At 33.6% G+C, this 13,679-nt stretch overlaps 1 protein-coding gene across 4 annotated transcripts; it reads right to left on the bottom strand.

Moving 5' to 3' along the window:
* Positions 1-8,145: 8,145 nt before the first annotated feature.
* On the bottom strand, positions 8,146-13,218 carry LOC110114505 (transcription factor GAMYB). Of its 4 annotated transcripts, none has more exons than XM_028700896.1 (4): positions 13,098-13,218; positions 11,492-11,870; positions 8,672-9,638; positions 8,146-8,593 (listed from the first exon to the last, which is right to left on the bottom strand). In XM_028700896.1, exons 1-4 carry the CDS (start codon positions 13,130-13,132, stop codon positions 8,349-8,351), a joined length of 1,626 nt encoding a protein of 541 aa, XP_028556729.1. In that variant the 5' UTR covers positions 13,133-13,218; the 3' UTR covers positions 8,146-8,348. The 4 variants fall into 4 exon arrangements, with proteins under 4 accessions (XP_028556729.1, XP_028556730.1, XP_028556731.1 ...); XM_028700897.1 differs by having other exon boundaries at positions 8,146-8,587; XM_028700898.1 differs by lacking the exon at positions 13,098-13,218 and adding an exon at positions 12,792-12,967.
* Positions 13,219-13,679: the final 461 nt, after the last annotated feature.

Genomic DNA, 13,679 nt, shown 5'->3' with positions numbered 1-13,679 from the left:
CTGCCCGATGCTCTAGGCCACCTGCATCTCCTGCGTTCGTCTCTCTTGATCTCGTTGAAACTCCGCATGGCCATCGTTTTAGGGTTTTTTTATATACTTTTTTTTTTAAATTTTTTGTTCATTTCTTAATAGAAGTATGGATATGGAAAAAAAAAGGAAATGCATCATATAAAGTTGCAGAATAAAGGGGTTTTAGGTTAGTTCTGTATGTGTTTTTTAGATATATTTGAATAAATCATTGATAAAGCATAGTATATATGATTATTATGCATCATTTGAGTTTGGGGATGCTTAATCCTTGTTTGTAAAATTATTATGGTTCTTTTTACTTGGCTCTGCATGGTGATGAATTTCTAATGAAATTTTGTTTATGTTTCATAGATATACTAATGATTATGATGGTGAAAGCTAAAATCAGTCAATTGAAAGAATGTTTAGCACATTCCACTGATGATAGGTTAGAGAAGATGGCTAGATCAAGTGAAATTTGCTGGTGTTGTATGCATTCCTAGTTAGAAATAAAAGACTGCATATTAGGGTCACACACGTCGAAGTCATGGAGATTCTCTATTACAAGGATGGAGTCGGTTTGAGTGAGGAGGGTTGGAAATTTCTGCTAAAGAGGTTTATGGAACAGGTGGGACATGTACTGTTGATTAATGTTCTGAAAGGTAGATATGCTGAAATTGGACGCCGTGAAGATGGGTCGTTTGAGGTGATTATGGACAACCCAACGATTGATATAGCTCACTGTATTCTTTACTGTAAATGATATCTTACAGCTGATGCATTACTCGTTCAAATATATGAGAATATGATTTTTATGCTAGGTAGAAAGAGAAAATAATCTCAATGCATTGGACTAACAATGCGTCCAGCATTGGTTTAATCATAAATTCAATTGCTACCCAACTCAATCCCTAACTCCAAGCATACATGTGCATCGTGACCAAGAATCGTTGAGGGCTTTCTTTTTTTAGTACTCTACTAAGCGTGTTAGTAAGTGGTTTGCGTCTGATATTGTCTAAGTTATTATGTTTTATGGATATGTATGTTTGTGTCTGTCTAAATGTGGTTTTCTATTCAATGTTCTTATTGTTGTTGGAATGCTGCTTCTTCTTAAAATTTTTCTATCTCTTATATTTACATTTTTGGTACTTTTTTAAATAAAAGGAAATAATGTTACGAAAAAAAATTAAATAACATAAATTATACTATTATTTTGAAAAAAAAAACAAATGTTGAAAAATAAAGTAAATTAAAATCAAATACTAATTATAATAAATCATTAAATATTTTGTAATGAATAATTTCTCAATAAATCAATACCTATATTCAATTTTAGATATACACTTTTATAGTGTTTAAGCTTCATTTTTAAAAAATTCCAAGTACTTAACTTTATATTACTTCATAATTTTAATTAAAAATTTTAAGCTATTTCAAATTTTAAAATTATTACATGTAACTAAATAACTAATTTATGTACAACTTACTAATAACCAAAATAAAAAATTGGCAATAATGACATTTTGATTGTCACAAAAATTTTGCAAAATTTATGAATATACAAAATCAGAAATATTTATGAATTTTTTTATGCATTGCTAATCACTCGTTCGCCCATTAAACGGACGATTATGACTAAACTTGCCCAAAACCCGTCCGATCGACTACACCCAAAACCCTTCTCCAAACTACAACCTCCGTTCCGCCGGCTCTCGTCGACTCAACCCGTCGTCTGCCTAACCTAACTTGCGCCACCACCATTCGTCCGGCACTCCGGCCACGATCCCGCGTGCATCGCCCGCTCCTTCACACGAAAACAGCCGCGTGATCCTCCCGCATCGCCTTCGCTGCTCCCGCACGATGGAGCCCTTCTACCCGGCTTGCGGCACCACTGCTTCTTCTATACGAGTCGTGAGTCCTCTGTGTTGCCTTCGATTTTGAACAAGCACAGCCCGATACCCTGTTGTTGCATTTTTCAATTTACGAGGAGTAATTTAATTGAAATTTGAGAGTGATTATTTCAAAATTAAATATTAATTTGTTGTTTAATTTACTTAATTAACTAATTTAAATTTCAAACATAAAATAAGACCCAATTAATTGGTTAGTTAAAATTTGAAATTAACTTAATCAATTAATTTAGCATTATAATCAAAGTTGAATTTTTATTTAATTAATTAAATATAATTAATCAATTAATTTCAAATTAAATTTGAAATATAATTTAATAATTAATTAATATATTTAAAAATAATTTTCATTAATTAAGCAATTACTTAATTAAAATAGATTAATTGATTTTTTTTTTACCATTTAGTATGATTTCAAAATTTGGAGAGAGCCACTCTCGCGAAAAATTATATTTTTTTTAAATAAAAAGAATAGAAAAAAAGGGAAGTGTATTTTCCACTAATCAACCCTAAGTACAAGCTACAAACCAAAGTACCTACTATCTAATCTATCTATCCTAAAGTCAACAAACAAGCTACTTCCAAAGGGAAGCAGTAAGTCCTACAAATCCTAGGATGACTTTTAAATGAAGCAGTAAAACTTACACTTTAGTAAAACTTTTAAATGAAGTACAACAAACCTAAAACCCAAACAAAAGCCGTAAGACTTACCTAAATAGCTAGACATCTTCTAAGAGAAGTTGTAAGATCTGTTGTTCGGAAAATTTCTACAAGTGATGAACCAAATTAAACTACGGGCAACTTTCAATGAAACCCATAAGACCCACTTATAAAGCTTACAGATTATTTTGAATGAAAGTTGTAAAATCCACTTCTAAAACAATCGGGCTACTTCCTACAGAAGCCGTAAGCCTCGAACCAATTCAATCAAATGGGTAACTTCTAACTAAAATTATAAATCCCAAAGGAAATCAACTATTGAGTATTATAACAGATGTAAATCCCAAACCATGATAAAATTACAACCCACTCATAATCACTTCAGTTTACTCAGGATTTTTGACAAGAGGCAACCAATGGTTGCTAATAAGATTTCATCGACACTACGATCAACGATTGTTAGTATTAGTAGACTGAAAACTATTGTATACTCGGGATGACTAAATCATATGATATTGATTAAGTTTACCTCTATTCCCCCCGCAACTAAGACTAAGACACCTAAAATTGTTCATCCTTAATTAAAGTTCTCTTTTACACATTAAGAGATGTAATTAATTATGAGAGCTTGCACTCATATGAAGTAAGGATCCAGATCTGACTAAACCCTGAAACTACAATCAAAGAAAATATGATTAACTAGAATCTGTTTTAATGATAATGAAATCCTAAGTCTGCAAATCATGATTCTTACATACATGCCATTTTTTTTTTTTTTTGAACCAACAGTTTCATCCGTTAATTGTGTCGCAAATAGTATTGAGCAGAGCTTTTACAACGTCAACGTTATTTATTTCAGTATGCTTATATTTCCCTAAATCAAGTGAAATTGTACAAATGGACATAATTCATATTTGAGAGTGTTGACTATCAAACAAGAGGTCTTGAGTTCGAGTCTTGTGTATGTAGTGTGTGTTAATTTGCCTTAATGGACAACTACTACCCGAAGAATTTTAGCTCAAATAGTATTCTCTTGTTTTTTTTTTTTCAACTTAAAATTTAAATCTCAGTATGCTGATGGTTTTATTTTTAATTTTTTAAATCTGTAATTAATTTTATACCCACCTTATAACTTTGTTAGCTTAGCTTAATAACTCAATGCCAATTCAATGGTAAAACAAATAACCTGGATATTTCCAGAAAAAAGTCCTCAAAGGAGTAGAAATTATTCTGTGCGTGACACCGGACGCAACTCTACATTTGGAGATGAATCAAGTGCAACCACATCAGCGGTACCAAGCCGTGGTATCGAGCGGTACCAAGCAATACCAAGCGAAGGGGTGACGTGGAACATTCTGGATGGTCTCCGGATGGCGTCCGCACATAATAATTTTTCTCAAAAAGGAGAAACCATCAGAATAAAAGCTGGTACAATCACATAGAAAATTAAGTTGAATCACATAACAAACAATTATTACAGTAGATCTTTCAAATTTAAGAAAGAGCTAAAAAATCTTAAGTAAAAAAGTCAAATCCACACAACTCATTTTGGCCTGTTAGTTTGGAGCTTAGCCTACCAACTAAGAGGTATTGGGTTCGAATCTTGTGCATGTGATTTGTGTGTGAATCTGTCTTAATTGACCTAAATGTCCCCTCTCAAAAAAAAAAAAAAAAATAGAATCAAATTTAGTTGTTTTCAGTTTACTTTGTGTATGCATATTTGTTGAAGTGATTGTTGTATGGATCATGAAAGTTCCTTTGTGGGTCATTGATTATATTGTGATCTGATAAGTGTATAAATCTCTTTGTATAATAGTTTGTTCTATGTGATTCTTTAAGTATTGCACCTCAAGTGTTTGATGAATTGCTCCCAAAGAAAAGCCATGGGCATTATGGCTTTGTGTGGTGAGATTGCTGTTGTAGAACTTTCTTCAATATAGAATTATAATTATAAATGAAATTTCTTTTAATTAATTAAATATAATTAATCAATTAATTTCAAATTAAATTTGAAATTTAATTTAAAAATTAATTAATCTATTAAAATAACTTTAATTAATTGAGTGATTAATTAATCAATCAAATAAGTTTTAATTCATTAAAATAGATTAATTAATTTTTTTTTACATTGACCACGATTTTAAAATGCGGACAGAGCCACTTTGGTGAAAATATACATTTTTTTTTCAATAAAAAAAAAGAAGAAGTGCATTTTCCACTAAAGTCTAAGCACAAACTAAATACTGAACACTAAAACCAACATTGAAACACTAAAACTCATAAGCTCAAAACGCTAACAAAACTAAAACTCTTCTTCATGCGCTTCGCTGCTCCAAGAAAGCTCCAGCAGGTACAAAGCTTAAAATACATACAAATAAGAAACAAAACTGTTCAATACTAAAGCCAAACGGCTAAAGCAAGAAAGGGTAGAGTGTTGAACTAAACTAATGAAAGAAGAAAAAAATAGGGCACTATAATAGAAACATTAGTAAGTGTCAGACTAATAAATAACTGCAAATCAAAGTACCTGTTATCTAATATATCTATTATACACAGCTCATCTTGGCCTGTTAGTTGAGAACTTATGCTTTCAACTAAGAGGTCTTGAGTTCGAGTCTTTATGTATGCGTTGTGTGTGTGAGTTTGCCTTAAATGTCCAAAAAAAATATATATATATATATTATAAACTCAACAAACATGCTACTTTCGAAGGAAACCAGTAAAACCTACAAACCCTATGACGACTTTTAAGTGAAACAGTAAGATCCACATATTAGGAAAACTTTTAAAAATGAAGTTTAACAACCCTAAAACTCAAACAAAAGCCAAGGCAACTTTTAAGGGAAATCGTAAAACTTATCCAATCCAAACCTTTGGGTTTGCTTAGCTTATAGGGCTAGGTTGTAAGATCCACATTCGGGTTACTTTTTAAGCACAAAAGTCGTAAGACTTACAAAAATAATCAAGCATCTTCTAAGGGAAGTTGTAAGATCTGTTGTTTGGAAAAGTTCTATAAGTAGTGATGAATCAAATTAAACTATGAACAAATTCCAATGAAAGTCATAATACCCACTTCTAAAACTTATAGACTATTTTCAATCGTAAGGCCTACTTGTAAAATAATCAGGCTACTTCCCATAGAGGATGTAAGCCCCGATCCAATTCAATCAAATGGGCAACTTCTAAATGAAATCATAAATCCCAAACTAAATCAAGTACTGAGTATTATAACAGATAAAAATCCCAAACCACGATAAAATTACAACCTACTTGTAATCCCTTCAATTTACTCAGAATTCCTGAATGGAGGCAACTCATATTTGCTAATAAAATTCCATGGACACTACGATCAACGATTGTTAGTGTTGCTAAACTGAAACCTACGATATCTCCGAGGTGACAAAACTATGAGATCTTGATCATGTTTAACTCCATTTCACCCACAACTGAGACTAAAACACCTAAAATTATTGAGAGTTCTCTTTTACGCAGTAAGAGAGGTAATTAACTATGAGGGCTTGTGCTCATATGAAGGACTCAGATCTAATTAAACCCTAATACTACCCTAAAAAGAAATATGATTAATTACAATCTGCTTTAATGATAATGAAATACTAAGTCTGCAAAGAGGGATTCTTGCCTACGCGTCTTTTTTGTTGAGCCAACAATTTGATCCGTTAGTTGCATTGCAAATAGTATTGAGCAAAGCTTTTACAACGTCAGCGGTATTTATTTCAATATGCTTGTATTTGCCTAAATCATGTGATGTTGTATGAATGAACACAATTCACCTTTGAGAGTTTTGACTATCAATCAAGAGGTTTATATATATATATGGTATGTGTTAGTTTGATTTAATTGATCTAAATGTCCAAAAAAAGTTGTACAAACTGGAGATAAAAAAAAAAAAAAACTATGTATTATAGAATAAAAGGGTCTATCTGACAAAATAATGGATATACTTGACCTTCGTTGTTTGGTACAACTTTCTGTAATAACTTTTTAACACAGAATTTCATAAAAAAAAAAAAAACAGTGGTAAACAATTTTCCTAAATTAATACTCCAACTATCAAAATAGAAGGCTTTACTTTAAGGCACGCCAGATAATGAGAATATTAGCTTTTTAGGTAATGAGAATATAGAAACGACAACTAATAGCCAAATAATTTTAGCTCGAATAGTATTCTCTTATTTTTTTCAACTTAATTTTTAAATGTCAATCTCAACTAATACAATTTTGATGGTTTTTTTTTAATCTGTAATTAATTTTATACCCACCTTATAACTTTGTTAGCTTAGCTTATCTAATAAAATATGAATGGATTTCTATCTTTTTAAGAAATTTAATATATACACACACACAGACGAGAAATAATATAATTGATGTCTCTTCCATCATCCTTAAATGATAGCAAATAGCTAGATGCCAGTTCAATGGTAACAAATAATCTGGATATTTCCATAACAAGTCGTCATAGGAGGAGAAAATATTGTGCGATATCGGAAACAACAATACGTTCGGAGTTGAATTAGGTGCAATCATATCAACGGTACAAAGCCGAGGTACCGAGCCACTTATGATGCACAGACACAGACACGGCAACACGGATACGACACGACACAGATACGGGAAACGTCAGTTCTTGAAAATATAGGATAGGGACACGGGTTGGATATGGTATTATAGTTTTTATATTTAAAAAATAGTGTATAAAAATTAAATAAGTATAATTTTAAAAATAATTTGAAAATAATAAGTAATTTAACTAAAATTTGTGCTTAAAATAATTAGTATTAGGATATGGAGAGTCAGACGTCGATGCTGTTTATCGGACACCGAGAGAGAAGATGAAAATACATTCACAGCAAAAAAGAAATGAAAATGAGAATATTCGATGATTGGGTATTAAGTGCGGACGTTGATTTGGTGTTGTGAATAGGAAATAAGAAATTTAGTTTAAATCCCGCCAAATACAAGAAATTATATTTAAAAAATTCATAAAATATTTAAGATACACACGTCAGACACGCGTGTCCAATTTGTATTTAATATTTTTTAATCGGACACGTTGTCGGCGTGTACGACAAGTGTCGGACGAGTGTCGTGTCAGATACGGTGTCGGACACTGCACGCCTCTTTGAGGAGAAATGTCGGTGCATCATAGCGAGCCGCAGTACCAAGCGTACCAAGTGAAGGGGTGACGTGAAACATTCTGATTGGTCTCCGGATGATGGACGAGACGACGTTCGGCGTCCACACAGAATAATTTTTTCTCAAAAAGGAGAAACCATCAGAATAAAAGCTGGGACAATCACATAGAAAATAAAGTACAATCACATAACAAACAATCATTACAGTAGATATTTCAAATCCAAGAAAATGCTAAAAAATTTTAAGGAAAAAAATCAAATCTACACAACTCACTTTGGTCTGTTAGTTGGGAGCTTAACCTACCAACTAAAAGATCTTGGGTTCGAGTCTTATGTATATGATGTGTGTGTGTGAATCTGTCTTAATTAACCTAAATGTCTCCCCCCCCCCAAAAAAAAAAAAAAAATCCAAATCCATCCAATCCTGCATTGTTATTGAATAGCAAGCAACAAGAAAAATCTACAAGTGGCAACAATTCTAAACCTAAAATATGCCAAGCTGCAAACAAACAGAAATGCCTTCTCTGCTCTGGGACAACTCTACAGAGACTAAATAGTTCCTCTTTAAACAACTAATGGAAAACATTTTAAAGGTTTTTCAGCAATCAAGTAAAGCTTAATGTTCAGGTACTTGGTGAATCGAGGGCATGCTATTCCATGGACAAGAGTCCAGAGAGACCTCAGCTGGGCTCAAGTTATCACCTTGAAGTGCACAAAAAGAATCCGAGTTCTCTTTTGTTCTACGGGAATCTCTTAAATTCCAGTTTGATCCAAGCAAAGCATCAGGTCTCAGGAAACCTGGCTGTGTGTCCGGCGTGCTGGTGGTGGAATCCTGTTCAACCACCATTTTTCCATCTGAACCTACAGAAACCATATTTACAAGCTTCCCGTCCTGTATGTAAGAGCGAGAAATGAACGATATGTACAAATAATGCTCACCTGAAGTAGCTTTGGGAGTAAGTTCTTCCAAGGAATTGCTAGTGATCTGTGCGTGTTCATCGACAGATTGGGAGAAGGGAGATCTCTGGTCACAAGTTTCTTCCCATTCTGCAGTGCAGAAGTTCACAGTTGTACTTTCCATTATGTCGCTGAGAGTAATGGCAGAAGAGCAGGAGCTTTTCTCAGATGACTGGTTCTTTCCACAGTTTATCTTCTGCGACTCCTGAACCAACGCTTCTAACAGGCCATTGCTTCTTGGTGAAGCACAGTCGGACATTAATGAAACATTTCCAGGAGATTGGACGAGGATATTATAAGGAGGTGTATCCGGGCATGTCATCCAATTACTATAATTAGTATCTGGACATTGGAGTGAAGGGAGCTCCAGCTTCACAGTTCCTGCAGAGTGCCTGGAAGCAGAGAAGTTGCCATGTGATAAGCCATGGCTGCCAGGTATGGAACACGATAACAGGTTCTTCATATCAGGGTCAGCATCATAGGAAAAACCTAATCCGAGGTTCCGATACATTGATTCAGAGTGCCCGCTTGTAAGTTCTTTGAAGTTAGAAACAACACTGCCAAGGCTACCGTGGTATCCAGGCAAGAAGGTTTCAGATACTATATTTCGCTTAATATCGTTTAATCCTTGGTTCAACAAGCTGCGAGTATAAGGCCACTCAAGGCCCTGACTTAGAAGGTCTGATAAAGGTGCGTATGATACTTGCCCAATAGTAGTTTTGCAAGGATCAAATCCAAATTCCTGCATCTCATTCATGGCTTCATGTAAAACTCCACTGTTCTCTATATCACCATTGCAGAACTCACCGTCAATCTGGATCAGCTGGTTCTCATTTGAATCTCCTGAGCAAATACTACTGGCAGGGTAAAGTGGCAAGCCAGCTCGCTGCAATCTCTTTGTTCTTGTATTCCAAAAGTTCTTTATCTCATTATCTGTCCGTCCAGGTAACTGAGTGACACATTTGTATAAATATATAAGAGTATATCAAATCCAAAAGAAAACTAACTAAAACATGATAATTCAATAGTATGAATCATTAAAATTATGAAGCCATATGCAGGTTTTTATAGCATACAATATTGCAGAACTAAAAATGTTAAAGTTTCCATAAAACCCCCATTGAGAGTATGCCCAAATAAAATATCTATATCAGCCATCCAAGGAAAAATAAAGGCCTAATACAAAAAATTCACATCGTTATAGTCACCCCAACAAGAGCAATGTTACCCTACCAAGTGCTTATCATATTTCCCAATAATGAATCATGCATCTAAAGATTCTAAACATAAAGGTCTAGTGGTGGAATCATAACACATAGCGTGAAGTGCACAATATTAAAAATAGAGAAAAAAAAAATCATCTTCTATAATTTGAGATCATCTGATTTACTTTTCTTTTTAAAAGACATCAGCCAATTCATGAAATTCGACATTATAGAGGATTAGGAAACGATGAACATCTCAGAGACACCCTGCTTTTTAAAATGACTTGTTTCATTCCTAGAAATACGAGTATGAAGTTGAAAGGCATTCTTGTACTTGGAAAAAAAAAAGACGGATGGGCAGACAGGATAAATAGAGGATCATTGAAAAAAACAAAGGCGACTAGTGGTATAGAGTCTCCCAAGAGATCAATAATAGGTTGTTCCAAAATAACAAAGTAATACACTTAGGCTTCGTTTCGGACGGCTTTCTTACTGCTTCTTAAAGCAGCTTTCTAATACGAAAATTAAAATTTTTATACTAGAAAACTATTTTAAAAAGAAGTAAGAAAGCCGTCCCAAACAAAAGTCTTAATCTGTTGAATTACTTCATTTTGAAGGTTAGTTTGCTGAAAAATAAAAGAGAGAATGATTCCAAAACTACATGCACCTTCATTCACAAGTTTTTGCCACAGGAACCATTTTGAATTATGACCAGCACCGATCTTTTTCTCAAATGTTAAATTACAATATTCATGGCCTGAACACAAGGAAAAAACATTGATAGCAACTTCGAGGCATCCACATCTAGGCCTCAATGAAGCTATGATCTACAGAATCAGATAAGCACACGTGAATTTCTGGGCTAACTGATACAACCAGCTGAGAACTCAGACACAACCGTTTTGATATCTACTAATTGCATGAGATACAGCCAAGTTTATTGCATTAAGTATGTATTGCGTGCAAATCTTCTTAGAAATACTTTTGCACTTGCTGGCTACCTTGGGAAAAGAATTTGTAAAGTTTCAGCACCTCAACCCGGCATTGTTATTTCAGGTTCTTGCATGTCGCCTTCATCTTATCCTTTGCTTATCAATTTAATGGAAAGTAATAACAACCACATGACAAGTAACTCACCTGAACTACAACCATCAACCATAAACAAGCATATTATAGTAATATATTTAGCTGAATTGAAACAGAATTCTTGAGCCCATTTTTTTTTTCTAATAAAAAAACTGCGACAATGTAACTTAATCGATTAAATAGACAAAGAAAAATTATATTTTACATAAAATAATATTGTCTAAGCATTTGCTAGCAATAAGTTTCACAAATACAAAATCCAATTATTTGCTTGAACATGAACATTATTGGGAATTTTTGTATAAGATGAACAGTCTTATCAAAATGATTTATAATGATAAAAAAAATAAGAACACAATGTAGTAATGTACAGATTGTAAATATATAACACAGCATGAAAAAGAACAGTTAACAAAAGGAGTCATTATCCAAGAAAAACATAATATTCAAAAGTAAATAGAAGTAATAAGGAAAAATAAACTATTGCTTGAAACAAGAAATGGAAGCTTACAAGTGCAGCCATCTGAGCCCATTTGTTGCCAATTTTAGCATGCATTTGAATAATACATTCCTCCTCCTCTGGAGTAAGTGCCCCTTTTTTCAATTCTGGCCTAAGGTGATTCGCCCAACGTAAACGACAACTCTTCCCGCACCTACGGAGCCCCGTGTTTCTTTGAACAGAATTCCAGTTCCCCTCCCCATGTTTCTTCACAAAATCTATCAAAATGGCATCTTCTGTAGATGTCCATGGTCCCTTCTTCAAAACTACACCTTCACCAGCTGTTGGTGATCCACTCCAGCTACCTTCATCATTTGGTGATGAATCGGGCTGTTCTTTTGGCAGCCTTTCTGTGTCACCATCATTTTTCACAGCACACATGTTGAGGAACCTAATAACATAGATTGAATTTTAATAGCAAATAAGGCAAACACAGAAAAAAGATAGCTTACAACAAAAATGAAATCTTAATAGAATATTATCATCTACTACAATTCATAGCAGCTTAAGGTTTGATTTGGGACAACTTTCTTACTGCTTCTTAAAGAGCTTTTTAGTACAATAAATAAATTTTTTATACTAAAAAGCCAGTAAGAAAGCCATCCCAAATGAAGTAAAAAAACAAATGCGTTTGGATTCAAATAACAAAATAAAACAAAATAAAATTTGCACAAACGCTAAAAGCATTACCATCCTACGTATTTATAATGAAAAAGGTCCGAATAGGCAAAAAATTAGATGCTGGATGAGAGAAAAACAATGAACGCCATTAATGCCCTTTAATGAAACATATATTATATTGGCACTTCAAATCTTCAATGCATAAGCATCCAAGCTTGAAAAATCAACAAGCTAAAAAAGCACACATCATAAGGTAAATTTCCAGCTCCCCCAAACATTACATAGTTCCTCAAAACACAAAATTCAGACCAAAAGTAATCTTCTCATCCATAAATTATAGAAGCCATTTGACACACCAATTCTCGAATAAATCATCCCAAGCAGCAAAAGTGAAATCAAGAAGATTTATAGAGAGAGAAAACGGAATGCATTCAGCTCAAAACAAAAGAACGAAATTAACCATCTCACCATACCAAAGAAGAAAAACGGAGAAACAACAGTAAAAGAACATGACAAGCTCCACAATCAAATCCCAAACCTTCAACCGCTCCAACCTAGATCAATTTCCCTAAAAAAAATCCTGAAAAAGAAAGCAAAAAAACAAAAATGTAAAGTCTTTCTAATAAAAACCAGATCGAACTTGGACAAAAAATCCAAAACCCAGACAAGACAAATGATCGCGTTTACTGACTCCGCCAGTCAACACCATAAAGACCCTCGAATTACAATAGTTGACGAAGGCCCAATAGAAAATCCTTCCCCAACTCTGAATTGCAAACCCATTCCCAAAGAATCCGAGAACGGAGCGGAGGCAGACGAAACCTCAAATTATCCGGAAAGCGCAGTAGAAGAAGAGATTACCGAAAATCGAGTGAAAGTGAGATAAAATATCGCGAGATCTCCCACAATTTGATTTAATTTTAAGCTAAATTCGTTATAATTTTGACACTGAGTGATATTTACTGAAATTTTAACATAAATTTTAAAAAAAATTTACCGGCGTCGGGCGGACCCGATCGACTCTCTCTCCATCCCCCGAACTTTATAACTGCAGCAGCTTTCCTCCGCTCTCTCGCAAGTCGGCGTGAAGTTCGCCTGGAGTGAGCTTAAAATATTAATTTAATTTGTAAGTAAATTTAAATTATTATTTTTATTATTAAGTGCCTAAAATATTAAAGAAGTTTCTCAACAACAAAAAAAAGGCTCGATCTTTATTTAGTGAATTATTTTTTAATTAATTTTACATTTTTCATTCCATATCAAAAAAAAAAAAAAAATCATATATTTGAGCAAGTCGAAAATTTGATCTCTAGGGCATCACGACACGTGCTTCAGTGTTAGTGCTTTTGAGAAAATTGATAATTAATCAGCGAAACAACACTGTGGGCTCTCTGAGGGAGCACCGTGGGGCACTATACCAAATTTTAATATTTAAAATATTCAAATCCATTATTTCATTTGAGCATGCGCTGACATTTATGTATTTTTATGTCATGTGTCTATCTGTTGTCGGGGACTGTGATAACAAAAATCTTAAAATTTTGTTAATAATTTCTTCTTCCCTTAGTCATAAGAATTA

Source organism: Dendrobium catenatum, unplaced genomic scaffold, assembly GCF_001605985.2.
Source record: "Dendrobium catenatum unplaced genomic scaffold, ASM160598v2 fragScaff_scaffold_1608, whole genome shotgun sequence".
NCBI classification, from domain to species: Eukaryota; Viridiplantae; Streptophyta; class Magnoliopsida; order Asparagales; family Orchidaceae; genus Dendrobium; species Dendrobium catenatum.
Note: the sequence above shows the minus strand (reverse complement) of the source record. Positions and strands in the feature narration are given on the sequence as shown.

Excerpts from the sequence above, each read along its gene's own strand:
- LOC110114505 (XM_028700896.1), bottom strand. The coding sequence starts at position 13,132 with ATGGAGAGAGAGTCGATCGGGTCCGCCCGACGCCG. Across the intron at positions 11,871-13,097 it reads ATCGGGTCCGCCCGACGCCG|GTTCCTCAACATGTGTGCTG; the intron begins GTAAATTTTTTT and ends CTATGTTATTAG. Across the intron at positions 8,594-8,671 it reads TACTCCCAAAGCTACTTCAG|GTTCAGATGGAAAAATGGTG; the intron begins GTGAGCATTATT and ends TGGTTTCTGTAG.